Source organism: Empidonax traillii, unplaced genomic scaffold (assembly GCF_003031625.1).
Source record: "Empidonax traillii isolate 1590-97213 ecotype Southwest subspecies unplaced genomic scaffold, ASM303162v1 scaffold139:size1643147, whole genome shotgun sequence".
NCBI lineage: Eukaryota > Metazoa > Chordata > Aves > Passeriformes > Tyrannidae > Empidonax > Empidonax traillii.
In genome coordinates this window covers 1466953-1491296 of record NW_020955332.1, presented here as the reverse complement: position 1 = coordinate 1491296, position 24344 = coordinate 1466953, and the positions used below count along the sequence as shown (strand labels likewise).

General features: G+C 36.5%; 1 protein-coding gene across 4 annotated transcripts in view; it reads left to right on the top strand.

Annotated features, from left to right (window-relative positions):
• FAM135A (family with sequence similarity 135 member A) overlaps window positions 1-22460 on the top strand; it is an 81821-nt gene extending 59361 nt beyond the window's left edge. For 3 of the 4 annotated variants that reach the window (XM_027884200.1, XM_027884198.1, XM_027884199.1), the window contains 10 exons: window positions 1002-1075; window positions 1397-1551; window positions 1789-4105; window positions 6053-6213; window positions 7885-7976; window positions 9967-10064; window positions 15258-15409; window positions 17574-17684; window positions 19559-19672; window positions 20417-22460. In XM_027884200.1, the coding sequence (XP_027740001.1) occupies window positions 1002-1075; window positions 1397-1551; window positions 1789-4105; window positions 6053-6213; window positions 7885-7976; window positions 9967-10064; window positions 15258-15409; window positions 17574-17684; window positions 19559-19672; window positions 20417-20622 (3480 nt within the window). In that variant the 3' untranslated portion in view covers window positions 20623-22460. The remainder of the gene's footprint in view (window positions 1-1001; window positions 1076-1396; window positions 1552-1788; window positions 4106-6052; window positions 6214-7884; window positions 7977-9966; window positions 10065-15257; window positions 15410-17573; window positions 17685-19558; window positions 19673-20416) is intronic. The other variant, XR_003571261.1, reaches the window with a different exon arrangement.
• Window positions 22461-24344: the final 1884 nt, after the last annotated feature.

Below are 24344 nucleotides of genomic sequence, written 5' to 3'. Positions count from 1 at the left end.
TTTTCAGTAGACTAACATATGTGATTCTCTAAGTGGAATAGAAGTTTTGTTTGAATTGATACAAGCAAATTGATGTTAATGCACAAGCAGTTGCAACAACCACTGCACAGCACATTCTCTTTGATTTGGTTTTTTTTTATGCAGGTGATTGGGCAGTTGCAGGAATAAAACACATATAGAATGAATTAGTATTTATATATTATATTGGAAATGTGAGAAATCTCATTTTGCAGAACCTTAACTTTGAGGTTTCTGGATACTGCATTTTTAGTACGTTGATTATGGTTTTATTTGTAGTAAGCTGCTGTACAATTCACGCTCTATTTTAGCACTAACATATTTGATGGTAAAAAAATATGCTCCCCTATGTTGTTAGTACACTTTTAATATTATATTGTTTATTGACCTCAGCCAATTAAGTCTTGAATACAGTGCTTATAATTAACATACATTCCGTTACTGTCTTCATCACTTGCAGACGAAATATTTACCAACAAGAGATTTTTTTGCTCAGTAGTTTACTGTGGGCTAGAGACTATTTGTGGAAAGTTTGAAACACTTCTCTGTATTTTGAGACTGCAGAATATCTAATAGGTTTCTATTTCTGAAGGTAGTCCTCAGGCTCATTCATAAGTGTCCATCGAACAGTCATTTCCTTTCTTCTCATTGGAATGTCTCACAATATTTTTGTGTGGTTTTGTTTCAGGTGAGACTGATTTGGATGACTGATGGATTGGCAGTCAAGTTTTCAGCAGGCAGTTAAATCTAATGTAATTCCAAGTTATCCAGTGCACAAATTAAAATTCTTGTTTCAGTCTTTAGTCTTGTCTGTGGCATCGTCTTCCACACAGATAGAACACTTAAAAAAAAAAAAAAAAAACGAACTGTTTATATTATACATACAAATGAATAACATTGATGTGCAGGAATGCTGGTGAATTTTTTTGAATTATATGTAATGTAAAATAAGCTCTAACTTCATCTTCATTTGGATCTTGCAGGTGCGCAGATTTGCAGAAGCATTCTTTTGTTTTGAGCATCCTAGGCAAGCTGCTCTTGCCTATCAAGAACTACAGTGAGTAGCCTTTGAAAGTCCACAGTATGTAGATATAGTACTGTTATCAGGATACAGTATGTTATCATGTAGCTTTTGTTGAGTAGATGTAGTCTTGCAAAAATACATTAATTGAAGAGAAACTTATGTTCTCATTACAGATTTCAAGTAATGAAAGTTATATAAGAAGTTATTAAATATTAAAGTTATTAATAGTTAATTAGTAGAAAAGTTTCTATTAAAGTGAATTAAACTGTTGCTGTCAGTGTAAAAATAAAATTCTGTCAGTGTAAAAATAAAGAGTTCTGGTTTTTTCATGGAGGACTGTTTCCTTTTTTTCAGTGCTCAAAGTCATCTACAGATGTGTGCAGCTATCAAAAACACTTCCTTCTGCAGTTCTCTTCCACCTCTCCCTATTGAATGCAGTGAACTAGATGGGGATATGAACTCTTTGCCTATTATCTTTGAAGATCGATATTTAGATTCAATTACTGAAGGTAAACACACACAGTAGTTTTCGTTTTGAAGAAATGAGCAAAAATTACGTAAAACCTCAGTATTTTTCTTTAAATTTCTTTCTGGCTTTAAAGGAGTAATTTATTTGCTTGGATATGGGTTTTTAGCTTGAGTTTTGAGGATGTGTAACATTCTATAATTGTGTCTTATAGCATCACTTATCTGCATAATATTGATAAACATTCCTTTTCTTTCTTTGTTCTCTTTTTTGGTGAAAGATCTGGATGTACCCTGGTTGGTAGTTCAGAGTCTTCCAAGGGCAGAGTCCAATAAACTGGATAAATTTGAAGCTGAAGAAGGTTTTGTTGCTGGTTTTACTAGCCCAGAACTGAAAATAAGACCTGCCGGTGCGCCCATCTTTTGGCATTCAGAAACTGAAAAGATGCTATCAAAAGCTTTGAAAGGGAAAAATGAAGATGCAAATAAATCCAAAGTTAAGGTTACTAAGCTCATGAGAACAATGAAACCCGAGAATACAAAAAAAGTCATAAAACAGAACTCGAAGGACTCTGTGGTCTTAGTAGGCTACAAATGTTTGAAAAGTGCAGCACTGGAAGATGCCTCTAGAAGCTCAGAAGGCAAGCCTTCATACAATGCTAACGAAGGGCTGGACCCTACATTAGGTGGATTTCCTTGTGATACAAAGACCTGCACCAGGCAGATAAGTCAAAGAGAACTTCCATTTTTACCATCTGGAACTGAGGAAAAGACTGCCAAGACTGAAGATGACCAAGCAGGTCCAAGTAGTCCTGTGCACTGTGAAAATGAGGCTATTTTTGATAGACTGACTATCTCCCAGACAGGTTCTGAAACTAGTCAAGCAGACAGTGCTTTACAGCAGAGAGGTACACTTGAAGGTTGTCATGGAGGTCAACCAGCTTCCTCAGGAGTCAGGACAATTGAGGTCAAACCAAGTAATAAGAATCCTTATGAAGGGGGGAAAGTAGTGGTTCATATTGGACCATGGGCTGAGTTTCCGCAAAGTGGAGTGCCCGGAGAGAATTTGCAGACACTCAGTCTTCAGCCTTCCGAATCTGGAAATAAATTTAATTTGGGAGAACAGGAACCAGTCCTTGAAAAGGAAGATGCCCACGAGAGAAACTGTCATCATACCAGTGACATCTTAACAAAAATGAAAAATAATCCTCCTACTCTTTCTACGAAAGAAAGTCAACTTTCTGCAAGTGGAGACATTACTAAATTACCAGATGTTAGTGTGACGTGTGCCTCTTCTAGGTTTTCAGATTCAGGTGTAGAAAGTGAACCAAGTTCTTTTGCAACTCACCCCAACCCTGATCATGTTTTTGAAAATGTTCAAGGGCAAAGTGCAAACAATGGTGAGAGAGTGTTTCCTCAGCCTTTACTAAAAGCGGACTGTGCTATAAAAAATGCAATCGAAAGCCATTGCACTGAGAGTACGAGTGCTGTAAGTGAAATACAATCATCCCTGACATCCATAAATTCCCTGCCTTCAGATGATGATGAGCTGTCACCTGATGAGAATTCAAAGATCTCTGTTGTACCTGAAAGCCAGCTAAGTGACAGCAGAACGGTATTGGATCTAGGAGCAATGGACTTGACAAAATGTGATGACAGTAAAACATCAAACACCAATTTGCATCAACAGTGTGTTGTATTTTCAGGACACTTGGATAACAAAACTCTGTCTAAACATTCTTCGCTCTCAGGAACAAAAGATCGATTACAGTTAGACGTGTCCTCATCTGAAGCAACTACTGATGCGAAAAGTTGTAGCCCACAGGCAGACCCTGGCACAACCTGCAAGGATTCTCAGGACCTTGATAGGCATCCTGATGCTACAGAAGAAACGGTAAAATTGCGTTCGGAAATTACTTGTATGGGTGAGCCATCTGTTGTTTCGGGTTCTTCATCTGTAAATGCAGCGTATGAGGTTGAAAAAACAAATGAAGGAAAACGTAATGAGCCATTAGAACCAAAGGAGACAACTGAAGAACTGTCAGTAGCTAAAAGTGAAATGGGTACAGATAATCCTTCTCCAACCGGTAGTGCTGACATGGTAAAACAAGGGCTTGTTGAAAACTATTTTGGCTCTCGAAGCAGCACAGATATTTCAGATATTTGGCCTGTGGACAACAGCAATCCTGTTAGCCCTCAAAAGGAGGCATATGAAAAACAAATTATTTGTTCTTCCCAACAAGACGAGGAAGAAGAGGAGGATCAAGAAATGATTGAAAATGGGTATTATGAAGAAACAGACTATAATTTATTAGATGGAGCTTCCAGTGCTGACCAGGATCATGGCTTAGCAGAAGAGAGGGCTCTGAGATCTGAAAGGATTGATAGTGGACACCTGCAGGATGTAATGACTGTGCCTCCTGTCTGTACTCCTGGTTGTCTGTCTTTCCCATCTTCTCTGAGAGACTCTCCTTGCAATGTTATCTGTTCTTCAAAGAATAAATCTGATGCAATTACTCAACAGCCAGGCAGCTCATCCTACAGCTCGGCATCAGCTGTTTCCTGGTATGAAAGCTCCCCAAAACCTCAAGTCTTAGCGTAAGTGATTGTTTTAAAACAAAGTTTTTTCCTTTTAGAAATTAAGTTAGTATAGTATAGAAGGGGGAAAAACACATGCTTGGGTTGTAGGGTATTCCCAGGACTGTGGCTTGGGTTCTGCACGCTCAGGTAACAGCATGTTTTAGATATTCACCTAACAAGTGTGCTAGCACTGAATTCCTTCTGTCACTTTTCTTGTAATTTCATGTAGTTTGGCAAACTTCAAGCAGAATACATTTTTTTTTTTGTTCCTCCAATATGTTACTTAAAAATAATTCAGCTGAAAAGTGATGTTGTAATGGATACTGAGCATAAAAATTGTGTTTAATGAAATGGAACCTGTTAAAATGGCAAGCTTGGGAAAATACCCTTTCTTTTTTTTAAACAAAACAAACCCAAAAACGTTCTGTAACTGGTTGTCCATCTGATAAGTTAAGTGAAGCAGATGTGCACTGCAAGCCGTGGTGATGGCTGTATTTTTAAATCTTAACTTCGAATATCAAAAATGTAACACCTTGGAGATCACAGTTACACTGCAGTTCAGATACCAGGAAAGCCAAATTTAGAGGAACATCAGGGATCCCAGGGATACTCTTGCTGTAAACACAGGAGTTTCCCTGATAACCCCCACCTACTAACTGAATATGGGAAGCAGCAGCTTAATGTGTTGTATTGGAAGTAAAATGTTGCTATGAGAGAGAAAAAAATTTAGAAGATAGATAGAAATAAGGAGAATGCTTTGGAGGCAGAAGAGAGGTTCAAAGTGGGAAAGTAGCTTCTGAAATAGTGGAGACTGTGGGCTGGGAGAGATGAAAAGCAGAGACTACTCAGGTTGTTCTGTAACAATAAAAGAGTGAACTCAGAATAAAATCAAGGACTTGGCCTTGGGAAAAAGCAGAGTCTTCTGGAGCATGAGGTAACTGTGAATCTAGAAGGCATGATCTGCTCTATTGAGAACCAGCCTTGGTATGTTCAGTTCAAAAAATATGCCTTGAGTATGAACTCGGGCAACTTCTGCTGCAGAGTGTAAAGACCGGCTGCCAGCAGTGATTTCTGTTTAGGCTGACTTCACTGAGGCCTCTGCCTGCCAACTGGTAAGGAATGAGCTAAAGATAAAGCTGTGAAAACAGAGAACAGAAAGTAGAATTGGAGGGAAACAGTGAGCAGGCAAAAGAGAACAGGATACAGCATGACACTGTGAGGGATCATACAGAACAGAAGGATTAAGGAAGGAAAGAAGCATAGGAAAGCATAAAGCTTGTGGAAAAGTGATACACAATTAATTAGGTAGGAAAGTCATACACAAAAAATGAAGGGAAAGGCAAGAAAGGGAGGAACACAAGGAGCTCCCAGCACATGGGGAGCTCAGCTGTTAAAAACCTTATAGTGTATTAAAAACCTTATATGCCTTCATATAATATGTAAAAGATCAGAAGTCTGCATCTGGCTATTCAGCCTACCAGAGGGACCTCATGGTGGATGATTAAAGCATTGACTCCAGATCTCTGTTTACCTAGGAAATAGGTTTGGCAAGAATTATCGAAAGTCAGTGGAAATCTTTACCTTGACTTCTGATTGGTTATAATTCCTGTGATTTTGTTATTGCATGTAAACAAAACTGTTGTTTGGTCAAGACCAGAACTAACAGTCAGTCTTCAGTGGTTTCAGAAATACTTCAGAGTTTGCAGAAGTGTCCAAAGGAGAGATGAGAGTAGAGCTTAAGATAGTTTCTGTTGCAGAGGAAAAGGGGCTGTTGGAATCTGCAATGAAAAATATTTTGAGGAAATGGTTGTTTTCTGAAGATAGTAATTTGATAGATATATTTTCTTTTGTATCAATTTCATGGAATACAAAGCAAAAAGACAGTAGAAAACAGTTCCATAGAAGACCCCACATTTGTCTAGCAATAGTAAAAGTTGTTTTATCATAAATATGGTTTTGTTCCAGTTTCCTACAGGCCAAAGAAGAATTGAGGCAACTTAAACTTCCTGGATTTATGTACAGTGATGTTTTCAAACTGGCTTCTTCGGTACCTTATTTCAGTATGGAAGAGGATGATTGCTCAGAAGAAGGAATACATCTTATAGTCTGTGTCCATGGCCTAGATGGTACGCTGGGAAATGTGATACTGAATGAGATAGTAGTTCAGATTACCAGTGAGGTTTAGCTTGTGTCATTCGAACTCTGAACTGAACACTTCTGAAATAGGTTCACTGGAGGGAAATGGGAATCTGACATTGGCTGTTATATTTGACAATGTGTTCCATAAAATCTTTTAAATTAAGAATTCTCTGCAACATTTGTCTATAGTATATAAACCTATTTCATGCCATAGTTCACATTAGATGCCTCTTTTACGTCATAAAGGTATTTATCTGTGTTGTGGTAATAGAATGGAGGTACTGACAAAACTGTTTTGTTTAGAATTGTCAGTTGTCAAGGACAATGAAATAAGTGTATCTTGTTAGGAAAGAGAATAGTACAATAGTAAAATGCAGTCAAGTGTCTGTAAGGTTTCAAAAGATTAGGTCACTGAGTCACAGAGTGGTTGATGCTTAAGGGGATCTCTGGGGGTTGTCTAGTCCCGCTCCCTGCTCAAAGCAGGGTCACCTTTACAACAGGTTGCCCAGGACTCAGCCCAGTTGGGGTTTTGAATATTTTCAAGGACAGAGACTTTAATGTGGTAGAAATGATAAAAGCTCTTGCTAATTGAAAGGGTTGGAAAGTTCAAATAGCTTGAATATATTCGTCTGCTTTGAGTTCAAAGTGTACATGCACGATAAGAAATAATATCCCCTCTAGTTAAGATATTTCTGTCATCAATGTTTTTGTGGGGTTTTGAGATGCTTCTAAAATTAACAATGTAAGGGAACACAAGAGGGCAGTAGAATAGAGTATTGGACTGGACTGACAGAGCCACCTTCTTCATTTTTCAAATTCCTAAGTTTAAAAAAAAATAAAATAACAACATAACTTATCTCCTTTGGCCAGAAAGCAGCCTTTGCTAAGCACTTTTAAAAAAGGAACTCAGAAGTATTCCTTCTTACTAGCATAGATATTCAAGTGTTTTTGTGGGCCTAGAATTGACACAAAAGTTAATTTGACCAAAAAATCTGTTGTTGAAAAAAAATGTGTTTGAAGCCTTAAAAAAGCCTATATAGTTGGAATTTTCTTACGAAATGATGAGTTCATACAAGTTATTTCCTATAAGTGACATATTTAAATAAAAAACTTGTTTTCTAATTAATGCAGAAAAGGTAGTCTTTCTTCGAAAGCATCCAAGATTATTTGCATAGAAAAATCTTCAGGACACCAGTTAGACTAGCATTTTTTGTCTTGGGTACCAGTCTAAAAGTATTTTTATCTTCTGACGGTCCAATCTGCCTTTTGATTCTATGAAAATGCTCCTTCATTGAATTCTTTAAGCTAGCTTTGAGTTCTTTAATTGACTTTTATCAGAATTAATTAGGTTTCCAAGAATGTAATGTTCACAGTGCTACGTATCTGTTGGATGCTAAGACAAAAATCAAACATGACTTCCTATATCCTTGCTTTTTAAAAAAAGTTTGCATTGAATGTCATTTTCATAGACCATTTTGTCACTTAATTTGACATTGCAGTTTATCTTGTGAAGTCTTAAAGAATTTTAATTAGGGCTGAGAATATAATTAGCTGTGTTTAAATATAAAGTTGTGCTGTAGATTCATTTCAGTATTCTGAGTGCTTTTATTGCAAGTTAACTTCGGAGGATCTGACTTTTGATTGTTTTTTCTTTTAAGGTAACAGTGCAGATCTAAGATTAGTGAAGACTTACATTGAGCTAGGCCTGCCTGGAGGAAGAATTGATTTTCTTATGTCTGAAAGGAATCAGGTATTTGCCAACTAAAAAAGAATTTTTGTAAAGCAGTAAACAGCATACACCTTCAGACATGTTTTATTTAATTATTTACCACATTTTGTGTATTTTGATTGTATTCATGGAATCCATGATTTGATCTGTGGCTTAACTCAAAGTAATTACAAAACCTTATATGTTATTGGACGTAAATATTTAAGGAGTAGCTTCTGTTGCTGCCATTTTGTTGTGTGTACTGTGTCTCCTGAGTTCCCAGTGTAAGCTATTTGGATTGTGGGTGAAATGTGCTCAATAATAATGTTAAAGATGGTGATAGTGAAAACTGGTGTGGTAAGAAGGGAGATGTGTTATTTCAGAGGATCTGATAAATAAAAAATACCTCTCTCTTGTTCTTTCGTCAGTGTACTGCAAGATCCACAACATAACACTGAACCAATATGAAGCTACCTCTGTGTTAACTATTTTGGAATTTTGTTATTTTCAGATGAAGTAAACTTGGCAAAGCACAGAAGACCAGTTTTTACTTTTTGTTTGTGTGTGTTATATTGTATTCTATGTACTTCAGCAATGAATTAGAACAAAGTCTCTTCAATGGCTCAAACAGAAAGTTCATTTAGTGCAGTAGCGTTCTTCTGGCGGTAGCTCCTGGGATGCTTTGTGACATGTGCCAAGCCGTGCCTTCTCTTCTCTTTCCCTATAGGTTTTGTCAGTCAGCAGTTGTGAGACTGATTTGTGAGCTCCACTGAGACCACTGAGCCTAGTAACTACTGACAGACTTCTCCCTAATGTTGGCTGACTCTTTTTGAAAGTTTTTACTTCCAGTTTCCACAGCATACAGTTGAGATTAATTCTGTGGTTCATATACATTAGTAATTCAGTTGCAAAAAAGGGAAATTGAAATAATTTTCCCTACAGCTTGTTTTGGAAAAAAATACTCAATAATCATTCCTCATTCTCTGCTTCAGTTAATCAAGTATTTTATAAACAAGTATAATTTCTCACTCAGGAGGCAACTGAAGAGACTTAGTCCATTCAGTATTTCTTAGGATTAGATGTGAAACGGTTTCTGTTCATCCATGATATCCTTCCCTGCCTACTTGAAAGGTCTTGTCATTTAAAGTTGGATGACAGAACTAGAAAGGGCATTTCAGATGGTTGTGCACTATGGACTGACAAAATGCTATACTGATATTTTCTTTCCTTGCTTTCCTAATGTAGCTGATTATACGCAGCACGGGTTATTGTTTGCCTATACAGTTAGGGCTGGTTTTCCCTGTGTAACATTGGTTTGCATTCCTCACCATTTTATCATCCAGGTATCCAGTACTATAAGATTCTTCTGAGATTCTGGTTGGTTCTGGATTTGATTATTCTGGATATTTGGGTTTGTTTACAAACTGACACCTCATATCCTTCTTCCCTTTCCCAGATCATTTACCAATATGTTGAACACGGAAGATTTTAGCACAGATCCTTTGGAGCTTTTGTTGAAAAGTTTTAGGCAGCCTTTGCCTATATCTTTTAATGTCTTGCTGCTAATCATTATGGAGAATCAGCTATGAACTGGAGATCAGGCTTTAAGGACTTTATTTTTTCATTTTGAATAAACAGTGCTAATGTAGACTCTTTCTGCTGTTGCCATAATTATCTCACTTCTGTTTCATGGGCAGTGTGATTTAGTTCTGAAATGCAGCTTGGTCTTCTGTCTCACTACAGATAATCTTATGTGTAGAGGAAGGCTTAGAAGTCAGGCTGGCTGTGAGTTAATGTTAAGATTTGTTTGGATAGTCTTACAGTAAAATGTGTATCACTATTCTATGTTAAAAGAAGATGACTTGAAAAAGTTATAATTAGCTGTAGTGTTTGTATTCAGAGTTAATATGGATGTTTTTATTTGTGTGCTGTTGATTAAAACACTGGGGTATAAGAATTCAGACTGAATGCAGAATGTATATTGCTGCATTAGAAAATACAGTTATTATTTTTTATTTCTTTTATTTTACAGAATGATACCTTTGCTGATTTTGATTCCATGACAGATCGTCTTTTAGATGAAATTATACAGTATATACAAATTTATAATCTAACTCTTTCAAAAATCAGGTAATATCTGTTCTATACTATTTATAGAAATAAACTTAAAACTAGAGCCCTGGGTTGTTCTGAACTGTGATGCTCAGGAGCAGGCCATAAGAGAGATGGGGAAAAAAAATGGGATGGGGGAGGAGTAGGGGAAAGGAGGACAGTGGAGAGAGAGGGAATTCCCAGCTGAAAGAAGACTGAACAATGTTGTAAGCTCACCTGGTCCTGTTGGTAGTTTTAGGTCAGATTTAAGCATTACATTTAAGGAATTGCTGTCGTGTGTTTCCACAGATCCTGCATGATAGGGTTCTGCAGAAAAATAGATAGTATTTTGAGAAAGTTGAAGGAAATGTAATAGCGTTATGCCAGGATGAAGTCAGCTTCCTTCTGATTTTATAATCTCTTCACCAAGTATGACATAGCAGATTGTTTGTCTTGTCATTCCTGCAGGGTAATTTCATCTTGTGATGTTCAAGGGCAGTTGCATGAAAATATATTTCATCATTTTTAATGTTTTCTGATTATTTCATCTGCTAAAGAGCATGTTTTACATCTTTTTAGAAGACTCACCACAGTCTGTGCACTCTTGTTTTCTTTTTTCATTTCCTTACAGGGAATGTCCATTTATTTACTCAAAACAGGGTGCACATTTGGGCAGACTACCTTACTAGCTCAGCTGTGTTGTTGGAATTAGCTCATCGATAGCTGAAAGGAGCTAATTCAAGCCTGACTTCATCCATTTGTTTAGGCACCCTCAAATTATGCATCTGGAAGGTTTTTGGACTTGCTGGTCACATGCATTTGCTGCTACAAGTTTCTGCACAGATGTGTTTGGTAGGCCTTACTCAGCTAGAGAAAACATCTGACATACTTGAACATAATCTCACTGTTTAAACAAATATTTCTGCTTTAAGATAGGCGAGATTAACTTTGTCTAAGCTGTTGATCTAAAACTTAACAAAGCACTGTGATCACACTTGTGTTATGCAGACTACGCAGTAGCACCCTTGGTACAGGATAGTTCTGTAAGCCACGACTATCAGCACCAGCACACACCAGTGCCTTCTCTCCATGCTGTGGTCTGAAGGCTGTAATGAGCAAACCCACCCAGTTGCCTTCTCCTTGTTCGTACCTGAGAATTGAACTCTTGTTTGCTTTTGGTTTGCTTCTCTCCTAAGACTTTCAGTTTGTAAATATATTTTTTTTCATTTTTATTTATTACTTGCCATTTGAAAGAAAAAAGAGATTACAAATTTTTATTTTAGTTTCCTTTTCAAGGTGTGCACTTGTCTTGGGCCCCGCTGAAGCAGAAGTTTTCATTTCTTAATTTTAGCTTTTCTTACAAGAAAGTTAAATCCGTCAGGAAATCCTGCGGCTGTTCCCTGGTAGCTACATGAGAGTGCTGGCAGAAAGACGTGTGCTTCTATGCAATTCCTTGAAGGGATGACCTAAAAAGCCCAGAAAAGTATTATTGAGAAATCCTCTATTCCAGTAGCCAATGCTTTCCTGCCTCATTCTGCTTATGCCACTGTAGAAAGCAGACTTTGTGGTAGTTACACATGCTGTCCTGAATGATGCTGGTTTCTCCTCATAAAATCTCCGTGTCTCCTAAAGGAAGTGTTCTTCCTACAAGTGCTGCTCAGTAGCTCAGTCAAATCAGACATCAATTTCCAGATCTATAATGATTTTGTATGGCAAAAAAAGCTGACATCCTAAGATTGGTGGATTCTGTCTTGCTTAAATAGTGGAATATCAGCATCGTGGAGCTTCAGTGTAAGGAGAATGATGTTCACAGTGGGAGTTTTGGCTTCCTTGGCCTCGGATCTGGATGGATTTATTTTCATACTTCTGTATTTCCAGTTTACCCATGTACTTTTTCTTTTGTTTCCCATTTACTCTTTTTTTTCTTCCCGTTCTCTGTTGTTCCTAACACTGACTTTCTCTCCTGAGTTACAAGATTGTGCTCCTGCAGTGTCCATTAATAGACCATTGGGGACCTCTGCCATGTGGTACCTGTGTCTGCACTCTGCCACACAACACTTTATTCTGGTGATACACAGTTCAAGCTGCACGGAATAACTGCTTGTTATTAATAGAAACTGTAGTGAAACTAAAGCAGCTGTAGACCTGACTTGTTACTTCACTGCCAGATGATTGTTGTCACAGAGAAAACAAAATCAGCTCAAGACAAGTCTAGGGACATTCTGAGATTCTGCTCTGCCAGGTAGATGTGAAGTCTTGTGCCTTCAAGTAATGACAAAATCCTGTTTCCTGTGCTCCATTCTTGTACTGAGAAAAGAGAATGCACTCCCTGTATCATATATTGCAGTACCTCACTGTTTTAACACCTGTGTTCATCTCTGGATAAAATCTTTGTGTTCGCTACAAGCATGTAGAAAGCATGAGCTGAAAGCTTGATTCAAGCCAACTGCAATTTGTCTTATAAAAGAACTGTTTGGTAAAGAATCACAGGAGGCTTTAGGTTGAGGGAATGTCTGGAGGTCACTGGGACCAGTTACCCACTCACACCAGTGCTGCCTTCAAAGATAGGGCAACTTGGAAGGGTGTCAAATTGCTCAGTTAGACCCATTCAAGTTTTGAGTGTCTGCGAGGACAGGAGCCCTCCCAGGTAATCACACAGCCAGGAAATAAACCACGTGGTCTTACAATGTAGTTGTCAGCAACCATTTTGCTCAGGTCAGGTCTTACATGAATTTCTGATGACCTGTATTGGACTTTGACCTCGAGTGGATTATTCAGCTTGCCATCCTCTTCCCTAAGTAACATTGGCTCACAAAAAAGGAAGGCAGTTTTTTAATGCTATGTATATATTAAAATATCTGTTCATTGTTTCAGCACATTATTGATTATGGATTTGGATTTTGATGTTTCTTTCTTCCATGAATTTTTATAGTTGGACAGGACTTTTGTTTGTTAGCACAGAATAATGAGGTTTTGCTGTGTCTAATTTTCTAGAACAATCTGAATTGGTAGACTTGTGTCATAAAGCACATATAAAACCTGTCAGTGTGTTAATGCTATCTTATATTCAGAAGATGGTAATATTGCCACCTGGTGTTCAGAAATGCATTCCTTTTGCGGAGCAGCCCATGATTAGGATGGATTACATTTTTGTCCTACGCTTCCAAGTTCCTTTTCCTTTCCTTTTTGATTTGACCAAATTCTTAAACCTTTCTTTATTAGAAAACAATATCAGTGTATTACATGCTCACCTGAACATCTGAATTTGACCACAACATATTACTGTAACCTTTGTTATTTAAAGTATTTTCAAATTAAGTACAGATGTTTAATCTTTGCGGTACGTTCACATTAGCTAATTGTGAGCACCCTTTTTCTTTTTTCTTTCATGTTTCTGAAGTTTTGGTTTAGGGATGCCCATATTCTTGAGGATGATAGGACTGATTGATGGATTGCTGCTTTTTTTCCAGAATTTGCCATTTGTTATGGTACAATATAAGAATTTCTCATCCCCTTATCACCTTCAGTAAATACTGTCTGAACTGTTGTAGAACTGTCAAGAGAACATCTCTGCTAATGTTCAGATCTTCTTTAGAAAACAGTCTCTTTTATTCAGGAGCAGTTATGTCATGCAGATCATCTTCAGGATAAACTCAGTTTCTGTGGGCATTTGTTTTTAAATCTGTGCTTTTGTTGTTCTTGTGTGGACTTATTGATATACTCTGAGAAAAGTTTTAAATTTTAGTATTCAAGAAAACAGCTCAGTATTTTGTTTTGCAAATGCACTGCTGTTGTGCTGACACCACAGAGGATGCATAATCTTTCATTTCAGAATTAGTTAGGCAAACATAGCAAGCTGAGGCTAAGAATTTCACATGTTGAAGCAATTTTGAAAATCTAGTAGTAAAAGCAAACAGGAAGAATATACACATATGCTTAATCTGTGTATTGATGATGAACAAAAAGTGTTCTGTCATAGAAATGCATAATTATTTTAGAGTTTAGGAGCTCAGGGGTGGCTCTGCCATTCTATAACAAAATGTTTGAAATTTTTCATTTACCTTTAAATTGGAGTTTTCTGAGTCAGTGATTCTTGCTTGAGAAGCATTCAAACAGCCAAATAATCTTTTAGCACTGGATTTTTTTTACAGATATTACAGGCAACTTTGTTTTAGCTATTTTTGTTGATTAATGTAATGATAGAGAGCAAACAGGAAGGATGATCTTACAGGTATAATGTTGTGGCACATATGTGATCCAGCCATGATAGTTCTCCTATATATAATCTTGGATAGTTTTCTGTTTTCTACATGTCCCAGAGATTACACCTGAGACACAGGAAGGAACGTTTTCCTTCTGATTTTGTGAGTCTGGTCTCTAGCATATACTCTTTAAATCACTGCCTAGTGTGGTGTGGTCCTTATCTCAGTAGGGATCTGTAAGCATGATAACCAGAATTGCTTTATTTGCAGTCTCTGTTTTAAAGAATGCTTTATATAGGCTTATGGGGATGACAGTAGGCACCTCAGATTAAGTAATATTTATTCTTAGATGCATCAAGCTAAAGAGTCCCATCTGTCTTTTCCTTACATTGCTTAACCAGGAAAACAACCAAAAGTAATATTCTCCTGGCAGAATATTCATATTCTTCAATTGCTCACTCAAGCTGATAATCGCTTCTTTTGGTCCAGCTGCTAAGAAGATCTAAGATGTTGCTTCTACTTTTAAATAATCAGGTTCAGTTAAATTGGGGTTCCCCCTTATGGGAGTACTTTTGGAATCTGTCTCCACTAGATTGTTTCAGTAATGCTCCTACATTTATCATACTGAATGCCATCACATGCCAAAGTAGTGGTTTGTTCAGTCATGCACAGCTCATAAAATATTTTCTGAATACTTGGTGCTAAGAGAAATGAACCCAGAAATAATCTTGGGTTTGGGTGGGAGATGCTGGTGGAAGGATAGTTTGTTTCTGCTAGGTTTTTAAAAATACAGTACAGAGTAATTCTGGAGGAGCTCAGAACATGTTTATAATGAGTTTGTGCAGCTTGAGCGATATGGACAAGCTGTGCTTTCTTGTGACCTAAAATACAGGTTCTGAATGGCAAATTTTCATTAATTTTTTTCCTATGCTCTTTCAGCATTTCATGACACCAGTTTTCTTTTTCTCTGTCTATATAAAAAAAGATTGCCATAAATATCTATGTTATACTGTTTTTTATTTTTAAACAGCTTTATTGGACACTCACTGGGTAATTTAATAATCCGTTCAGTGCTTACAAGACCTCGATTTAAGTATTACCTCAACAAACTTCATACCTTCCTGTCTCTGTCTGGACCACATCTTGGTACCCTCTACAACAGCAGTGCTCTTGTTAATACAGGTGAAGTATTATTTTCAGTAGTGTAACATTAGGGGAAAATATGTCTTTGAAATACATTTAGGAATTTCATGTGAGGTGCACATTTCTTCATCGCTGTAATAATGAGAAAGTTGCACATTTCACTGTCATGAGAAGAAAGAAAGTATCAACAGAAGGACGTGTCAACCATGCAAGAGATGGTTGACCTAAGCATTTTCCAGTATGTTTGGTTGAGGTTTTCTGTTACACCATAGATAAATTCCAGCTTTAATCTGTTGAGCTCAATTTCTTATAAACTGGATTTTAATATACTTAATTTGCCAAACAAGTAGGTAAGATGCACTGAAATGATTTTAAATTACTAATGTCTTTTCTCTCTGAAAAATGCCTTACAACCTGCAGTGTGTTTCTGCAGATGTGTTTGTACCTTATTAATGTCTCTTTTTCTAAAGATTAAATATAGTTCTAGAACTTGGAGAAATTGATGACTTTTGAAATAAATGTTATAAAATGCTTTTGGATAGCATCAAATTTTTATATGAAAACTTGTTTCTGAGACTGCCATCTACCTCGGAGAGTTGAGCCCCAAAACAAGTAATACTTGTTTCACTGAATAGAAACATGGTCATTAAACTCTTTAAAAACACTCTAAAAAGTGTTACTTTGTTTAATGCCAGTTTGTTTATTTATCGATTATTATTTTGTTTCATGTAAAAATAAGGAGGAAAAAATAACTTGTGTTGAGCTTAAGAGAAGTGGACAGGAATTGGTGGCTACCTGGAGTTACTGTTTGAGTTTATAGAAGGAGGGAAGACAAGAGTTTTTGTAGTTTGGTTGAAATGGTTTCTAGCCCTCAATACACTGCCAGGGAGGTTCACTTCAGGGTTAAGACATCCACAATATAATTCCCTGTGGGCACCTACTGAGCAATCCTAGTGTACACTGAGTCCTAGTGTATCTGTGGACAGTGTCTCTGAAGTACCCTAGTCTTTAACTGAATCTCACCCAACTCACCCAGACGTGTTTAGCAGTAGTTTGCTTTTAGAAATGGTTGTTTTCTAGGATGCAAAGGCAGGGCTGTTTGCTTGTTTATATAATCAGCAGCAAATGACTTTCAGTCAGCGCAGGTTAAATTTATCACGTTGATAATTCTGGATTATCAAAGTATAATTGGATTATCAAAGTATAATCCAGAATATATTCACTGAAAAAAACAAGGATTTCTGGAATATTTTATCTCTTTTATAGTTGAAAAATATCCAAAATGTCCTTTTCATGTAATAGTCTTCCTTTATTTTTAAGTTTGTGGAAAACACCAAGATAATAATAAGTAATGGTTATTAAACTCTAAATAACTGTACTGCATGTATACATTAATAACTACCAATAAATTTAGTGGAAAAGGTTGCCCAGAGAAGTCATGGATGCCCAGTCCCTGTTCAGTGTTCAGGGCCAGGTTGGATGGGGCCCTTCCTGGTCTAGTAAGTGGCATCCCTGCCCATGGCTAGATGATCTTTGAAGTCCCTTACAACCTAACAATTCTGTGATTCTATTCTGTGAAATTTCTGTTTAAAAGATAAGTATTTCTCTGAGAGTTTAATCCATGCATAAAGACATTCCTGAGGCAGTAAGGGCCTGGGTGCCTGCTTTGCTTTTGCATGGAGAGTGAGGTAAGATTTTCTGAAAAGCCAGTTAACCCCCTGGGCCATTGACTAATAAAGAGAACACAGCACCATAGAAAGTATTATATTATCATATTCCTCTGAGAAAATTCTGCTTCCTTTTTTCAAGCTACATGTAATGAGTTTAAAAATCTGAGAATTAATGCCTCTTGTTTAGTGCTACATATTTGAACATAAAAATTTTCTAATATTCCAAGATTATTGAAATGGAACGTGTACATTGCCTTATGGCTAACATTAGTAAGGATTTTCACTTTTTGCAAGTGTAGTTTGTCTTTAGAGGCAGGCGTGTACATTAGTGAAAATAAAGGCCTTCATGTTTCATTATATAAATAAATAGGAAAGAATAATGAAAAAAAACTCTTTCTGGGCTTGACAATGCTTATGAAAGGTAGAATTTACATCTGAGAGCCTAAATTATGGATTTTACATATTTTACTCATGTTTAATTAGTTTTCATGTTTTACTGTGGATCTGTACTCATGTTGTACCTAACAATGCAGGACTGTGGTTTATGCAGAAATGGAAGAAGTCTGGTTCTTTATTGCAATTAACATGTCGAGACCATTCGGATCCACGACAGACATTCTTATATAAACTTAGTAAAAAAGCAGGTAAGCTTTGCTACTACTTCCTATCTTTTAAAGGCCACTTTGTATAAATGTGAATAGGAAACCTAAAAAAAAGAAATTGTTCCCAACAAGCTCCTGTTTCAGTTTATTTAAGAGTTACTTTGGCTTTAGTCCCATATTCTTCAAATTAAGTGAACAGTAAACCATTTTTCTTGCAGAGGTGTGGACCATTAGTTTGAAAATTTGCTTCCTGACTAATGAGCAAAACTTCTGAGTGCAATTACGGAGAGACTGTTTTGGGTTTTTTATATCTATCTATCTGTGAGCCACTGTGTGATGAGTCAAGTAAATATGTATACATTTAGGATTACCTGTTCTTTATCTGCCTTTCTTATCTGTGTTTTATTGGGGGTTTTTTGTACGTGTTACATAGCATGTGAGGATGAAGAGAGTATATTTAAATGTTGATTGACATAGACTGATGTTCCTCTGGACATTCCCCAGGATATCTCTTCCTTCTTCAGATTTATTGAAAGATCTAGGCACTTAGAATCACAGAACAGTTTGGGTTGGAAGGGACCTTGAAAGGTCACTGAGTCTTCCTTGTACATTTTACATGAATGTTAATGGACATTTCACTAGGTAAAGTGCATATCAAAAAAACCTCAATACAAGATAAGTAGACTCCCAAGGAATTTGCAAAGCTATTGCAGATTAGTCTGCAGAGAATTCCTGTCCTTGGTCTGTTTATTCCAAATTCATCCTTTTCAACTCAGTACAAAGTTTTGGTACTGGCATCTGCATCTTCGTCTAAGATTTGCTTCAGTTATTTTTCATCAGCTGTGAAATAGAAAACTCCAGTGATTTGGCTGATCTTTTGAGACAGTGTTGTTTTTTTCCTGTTTGAAGAGAACTGGAACCAAGATCTAGTTTGGATATATCTTCTCTATGTTTTTATATATTTACAAATTACTTTTTTTCCCCGTTTTCTGTGAAATCTGGGAAGATACATCTACTCTTTGACATACTAAAGTTCTTTAGCATTGTTTCTGTAACTGACTTGATTTGGAGATCTAGTCTTCATCACATGGAGTGTTAAAAAATATTGAAAACTAAGAAACAACCTTTGTATTTAACTGTAGGGTGGCTGTGATATTCAGAAGGGGCTGTTCTAAGGCAAAGGCAACTTATTTTCCTGAAGTATTCCATTGTATTTGGCCTAAAGCAGATGGGCAGCACCAGAAATCTGCTGAACCTTTCTAGAGAAAACATAACAATTAAATGCCTTAAGGACTGTAACTGTGTCATTACTGAGGTGTCCTACCTTTGCATCATCTTACTATTAGCATGTTCCCAAGTAGGAAGTCTGAGTTTAGTTATAAGGGTTTCATTGTATCTGGGGGGTTGTGTAGGGTGGACCCTGCACTTGTGCTCGAGCTGGTTAAACCTCACAGTGAGGCAGTGCCTAAGAGAGGCACCTGCACTATGTGGGCTGTATCGTGTATGTCTTGGTGAAAGGCATGGATTCTGATGCAGCTGTTGATTGAAACATCAGTGGAGACAAGGCACCAGCCATCTTTAGGTTTCTTTAAGCCATGTGAAGGCTTGACTCCTTTCTGTCAGCCAGAAACCAGCCACTGTATTCCTAAGAAGCAAGATGGGTATTTGAACCATACTGGATTTAAATGGGAAACATTACAATTGGGTCATGCCCATGTGTATTAAATATGTACAGAGGAAAGGCTGGTACCCAGCATCTTGTCATTTGGTAGCTCTACCTATTGCAATTGATTTTTCTGCCTTTTCTTTCAAGATCTTGTAATGAAACGGTACCAAATTTTGTTTTAAAATGCTTAATTATTCTGTCATAATTGTTAAAGGGATTCAATGTAATAGAATTTTTTTTTTTCTTGTAGGTCTTCATTATTTCAAAAACATTGTGTTAGTGGGATCTCTGCAGGATCGTTATGTTCCTTATCACTCTGCTCGCATTGAGATGTGTAAAACAGCTTTAAAAGATAAACAATCAGGTAATAAATATCCTGCAAAAGAAACAAACTGCTCAGGTTAAAACCTCACAGCTATCAGTCTCATCCCGTTTAATTGTGGGTGGTTAACTGAGGCACCTCTATTATGTGTTTAGATACTCTGGACTTACTTCGTAGTAATGAAGAGAGAAAATCCATGTTGGAGCTGCATTGCTCTCTGGATCTGTCCTATTCTATAACATGCAGAAGGAGATGAGACTGAATAAATTTCTAGCTTACAGACTTTGCTTAAAGTTAGGTGGGATGAACAGAGCCTCCCTCCATGAACAAGGAGGACAAACAGCTTTGATTTTTGAGGATATTAAGTTGTAGTGTCAAGCCCTGAGCTGTAGTTACTTGAGGCTTAATAGAAACACTGAAAGAAAAGGTAGTTTCCCATTTTCAGTGAGAGTTAGTTGTTGTATTTACTGTTGAGACATCCTAGCACAATTGCATTCTAGCATTATATATTGACAAATAAATAACTTTTACATAGTTGATGAGGACATTCTCACTATACTAATAGTACTCACTGTACTAATACTAAAATGCATAGCTTAAAAATATTTTTCCAGCATTTCCAGGGGAAATTAAACTTCCTGTATAATCTACCTTAACAGAACCACAGTTTAACACATTTCATTACCTCTCTTACTCTGCAATGTATTATTTTTGAGTTCAAGGTCAAAGAATTGTATTTGCTTCTGGTGATTCACACAGTACAATTTTTTTTTTTTTCATCTACAGGACCAATTTATGCTGAAATGATCCAGAACCTGCTTCTGCCAGTTCTTCAAAATAAGGAATGTAATTTGGTTCGTTATAATGTAATTAATGCATTACCCAATACAGCAGATTCTCTCATAGGGAGAGCTGCACACATTGCTGTTCTTGATTCAGAAATATTTTTAGAAAAATTCTTTCTTGTTGCTGCCCTAAAATATTTTCAGTAAGAAATGCATTGTAAGAGACTTGGTTATTACCTCATTAACAGATGAATTGAAATAATGTGTGGTGTTAAAAGTATAGCCTAAGCTGTATTTTAAGAGATATTTATACTTTTTATATGAAGATAATTTATATCATCCACACTTAGGGCTTTTTAACATCAACTTTACTTTCTAGGTAATGTGGCTGTGCAATATTTTTTTATTTTGTTCTTTTTACTTTTCTATTACTTTTTCTTAATTTGGGGTACCTAATTATTTAGAGATTAAAGCACAGTGTGTACTTTGGTTGGTTTGTTATTGGCTCTCAGACTACAGAATTCAATGTTACTTGGCTACATTTTACAAGAGGCTTTAGATGCCAAAAATAAATTGGATTTTAAAATTCTAATAAGGTCTTATGTGTTCAGTTGTCGTATTTTAGCACTGTAGGAAATTTAACTGGAAACACAATGAGCTGCTAAAATACTGGATATTTGAAAATGACAATACTGCAGGTCTCACTACAGCTTAACAGTTTTCTACAAAATCATTATCATCATTGTTAAATATATTATGCCTGTGAGGATACACTTTCTACTGATCTCAAAAACATGTCAGTTTACATACACGAGTTTTATTACTGGAACTTTCGTTTTCAGAAGCAAATGGCAACTAAGGATTTTTGAATGTTCAGTGATAGCTGCCTTCAAATAATTGAGGTTTTGCAAACTACTAAAATGGCTCCCTACTCTATCGGTTCTCCAGATGAACATGGACAGTTTTACATGGACTTCCTTGTATGTAATTAAAATAAGTAAACATTTTAAGTTTCTGCAATACTTTTATGAATTTAAGCAATTTTTAAATATTGTTAAAACATTTTATTGACTACAAAGTATTGTAAATATAAATCAGTACATCTTCAAATGAGACAAAATTGTAAACTTTACCTGTTTGGTGACACAGATAAAATGTTTTTTGATATACAGGAATGTTAAAGGTCTATTGACTTTCTACTGGTGCTGAATAGCATTGTTGAATTCCCTTTTCTCTGTTTCAGACAATAATTCACTACAGGTTGGGGAAAAAGAGTTACATGTGCATTCACTAATTGTACACTAATTGTAATGAACATTTTTTGAAAAATATAAATTTGTTGTATAATGCATGTTTATTTTTAGCATTGTGTTATTGCAACTGGTGTTAATAAAATGAACAAATGACTCTAATGGAAGCAATTAAAGAAACTGAAATGTTATGCTAATTACCAAAATTCTTGGGAGGCTTTTTTGTATATAATTAATAATTTTGTACTTTTGAAATTAATATAGCAATAATAGTTTATATTGAAGTGATTTTGCATTTGATATGGTTTGTTGTATAATAGTCTTTGTAATATATGGGAGGGGTTTTTTGCCTGTAGCATACAGGATGCTTAAATGAGTACCTACAGTTCAGCAATGTACACACTGTAAAGAGTATTTTATTAGAGTTGTGTTAGGCAAGTCCTTCTGACACAAACATGTCTTAAATACATTCTCGCTATAAAAATGTCTGTTTTTATTAATAATTTTGTATTATAATGGTACTACTAGTTCTAAATGTTTAAACTATGTTCTGGTATCTCAACTGTCTTTTTTTTAAGAGTATTATAGTAGTTGGCTAGTGGCTAAACTTTGAATATCCACTTAAGGGCGCTAAAGCTACAAAATATTCCTTGATTTACAATGAGGATGTTAAACTGCTCTTAGTACACAAGTATTTAGATGGTTCTGTCACTGTTGAAAAATGTCTATCTTCCTTTCTGTCTCTGGAAATCTGAAAATATAAAGCATGCTTTTGTGATCAGCAAAGCAGAAATATCCTGGCAGAAAGTCGTTTTTTGGGTTTTTTTAATAGTAGATCCCATTCACTTAAGGAAGCTTGAATTAGGTCTGTTCTTTGAGGAGAACAGACAGTGCAGGAAATCACATGATATTTGCATATAAGTTTATCAAGGAACGGGGCAAATTAAGACAACATTAAATTCATTTTGTCTCCCCTCACTTGTATTACCCAGTGCAGTCCATATGTGGTCTGGTAGCCCAGCATGTCCGCGAAGCATATGAAGTTCATATTTGCACTTACAGACTCTAAGGTACACTTGGTCTCTGAGCAGCACATTCAGCCTTGGATGTTTTGGACAACTGTGCCTGTGTTGTGTGGCATGTTCCCCCTACTGCATATTTCTGCCTTCTCTTTCCTTGACAGAAATACAGACTCATATATACATAATTGTGTCGTCTGATGCAGTAGCAGCTATAAAGTGCTCCATCTCATCACTCTTCTCTTTGAATCAGGGCTTCATCTTCCTGTAGTGATAGTGACCTCACCTTTATGCAGGTATCCTACAGCTGCTTGAAGAATTATTCTGCTTACAGAATGAGAGGTAAGAATTGAGGTCGACATTCCTTTAGAAAACCGCCACTCTCTTGTTTCATGAAGGCAGTAGGCTGCTACTGTTATTTCACAAAGCTCTCTGGGGTATTATTAGTAGGTCACTACATAAAATTAGGTAGTGTCTGAACTTCGGTTTGCATGTAGTGTATAGAAATTAATTCCTTGGTTTGTGTTTGAATCTTCATCAAAATTAATCTTTCTGGTCCTGTAGATCGAGCAATTGCTATCATGTTATACGGAAAATCACCAGGCTTTACAGCAGGCCCAAGAGATTTCACATTCACAGAAAACTTACTCTGTACCCACAAAACCCCTTGATTCCAAGCCAGTTTTATTTGCCCAGCCCTGACCAGGTGTGGTGTTCAGATAACCAAGCTTCTTGAAAGGGTCTGAGAGGAAGAGTGGGCATATAGGCAGTATCAGAATACTTGCTGCCTGGGGCAGTGCTGGTTGTGGTGCATTCCAGATAGACCCATGGCCGTTACATTTGTCTCATCTGAATTGACCTGCTGCATGGCTTGTGCTACCTATAAGTCTTTTACTTCCTGCTTTTTAGAAAACCAAAGCAAAATACAGCACTGTTTGTGTCATCCTCGAGAGGCAAGCTGCAGTGCAACAGATAAATGATCAGTAAACAGAGGAAGGAAAACGAAAAAAAAAAACCAACCATTGAACTTAATCACAAAGTAGAATATTCCTGTGGCGTATGCTATGTTTGTTTTTTCCAGTGTTCAGATTTATTACCTCCTCAGCCACAGGATCTAGACATGCATAATTCAAGAGTTAAAAGTGAATTTTGCATTTTACAGCAATACAATATATGAAGACAGAAGAAAAATGTTTTGTAGACCTCAACTTATTTTGGGGTGGATAAACAGTACCTCATTAATCCTTCATTGCTATTTCATTCTTGCCATTTGGAATTGCACACATATGCATGTGCATACGATGGATGCGTGTGTGTATGACTTTCCATGGATTGTGTTAAGCTGTTTAGGAGCAGAGCTTACTATTATTTGGTATCTGCAGACAGCCTGGTATGAGAGGCTTTTTTAAAGGAAGGATTTAATTTTTTTTTTTCTGTATTGAACACCTAAATTATAAGTTCTTGAACTTCAAAGAGATCTGTTGGGGTTTTTTTTCTTGTTCCTTTTGGGCAGAAGAGCATTTTTTTTCTGCAGTCATGTTTATTCTCTCTCATCTAGAGGCCCAGCATCTTGCTGTTAGAATAAAGAGAAGGATTTCTCATTATTTTGAGTCTGTAATGTCTAATTAGTCATGTTATAAAACGTTGATTGAGAAAATAT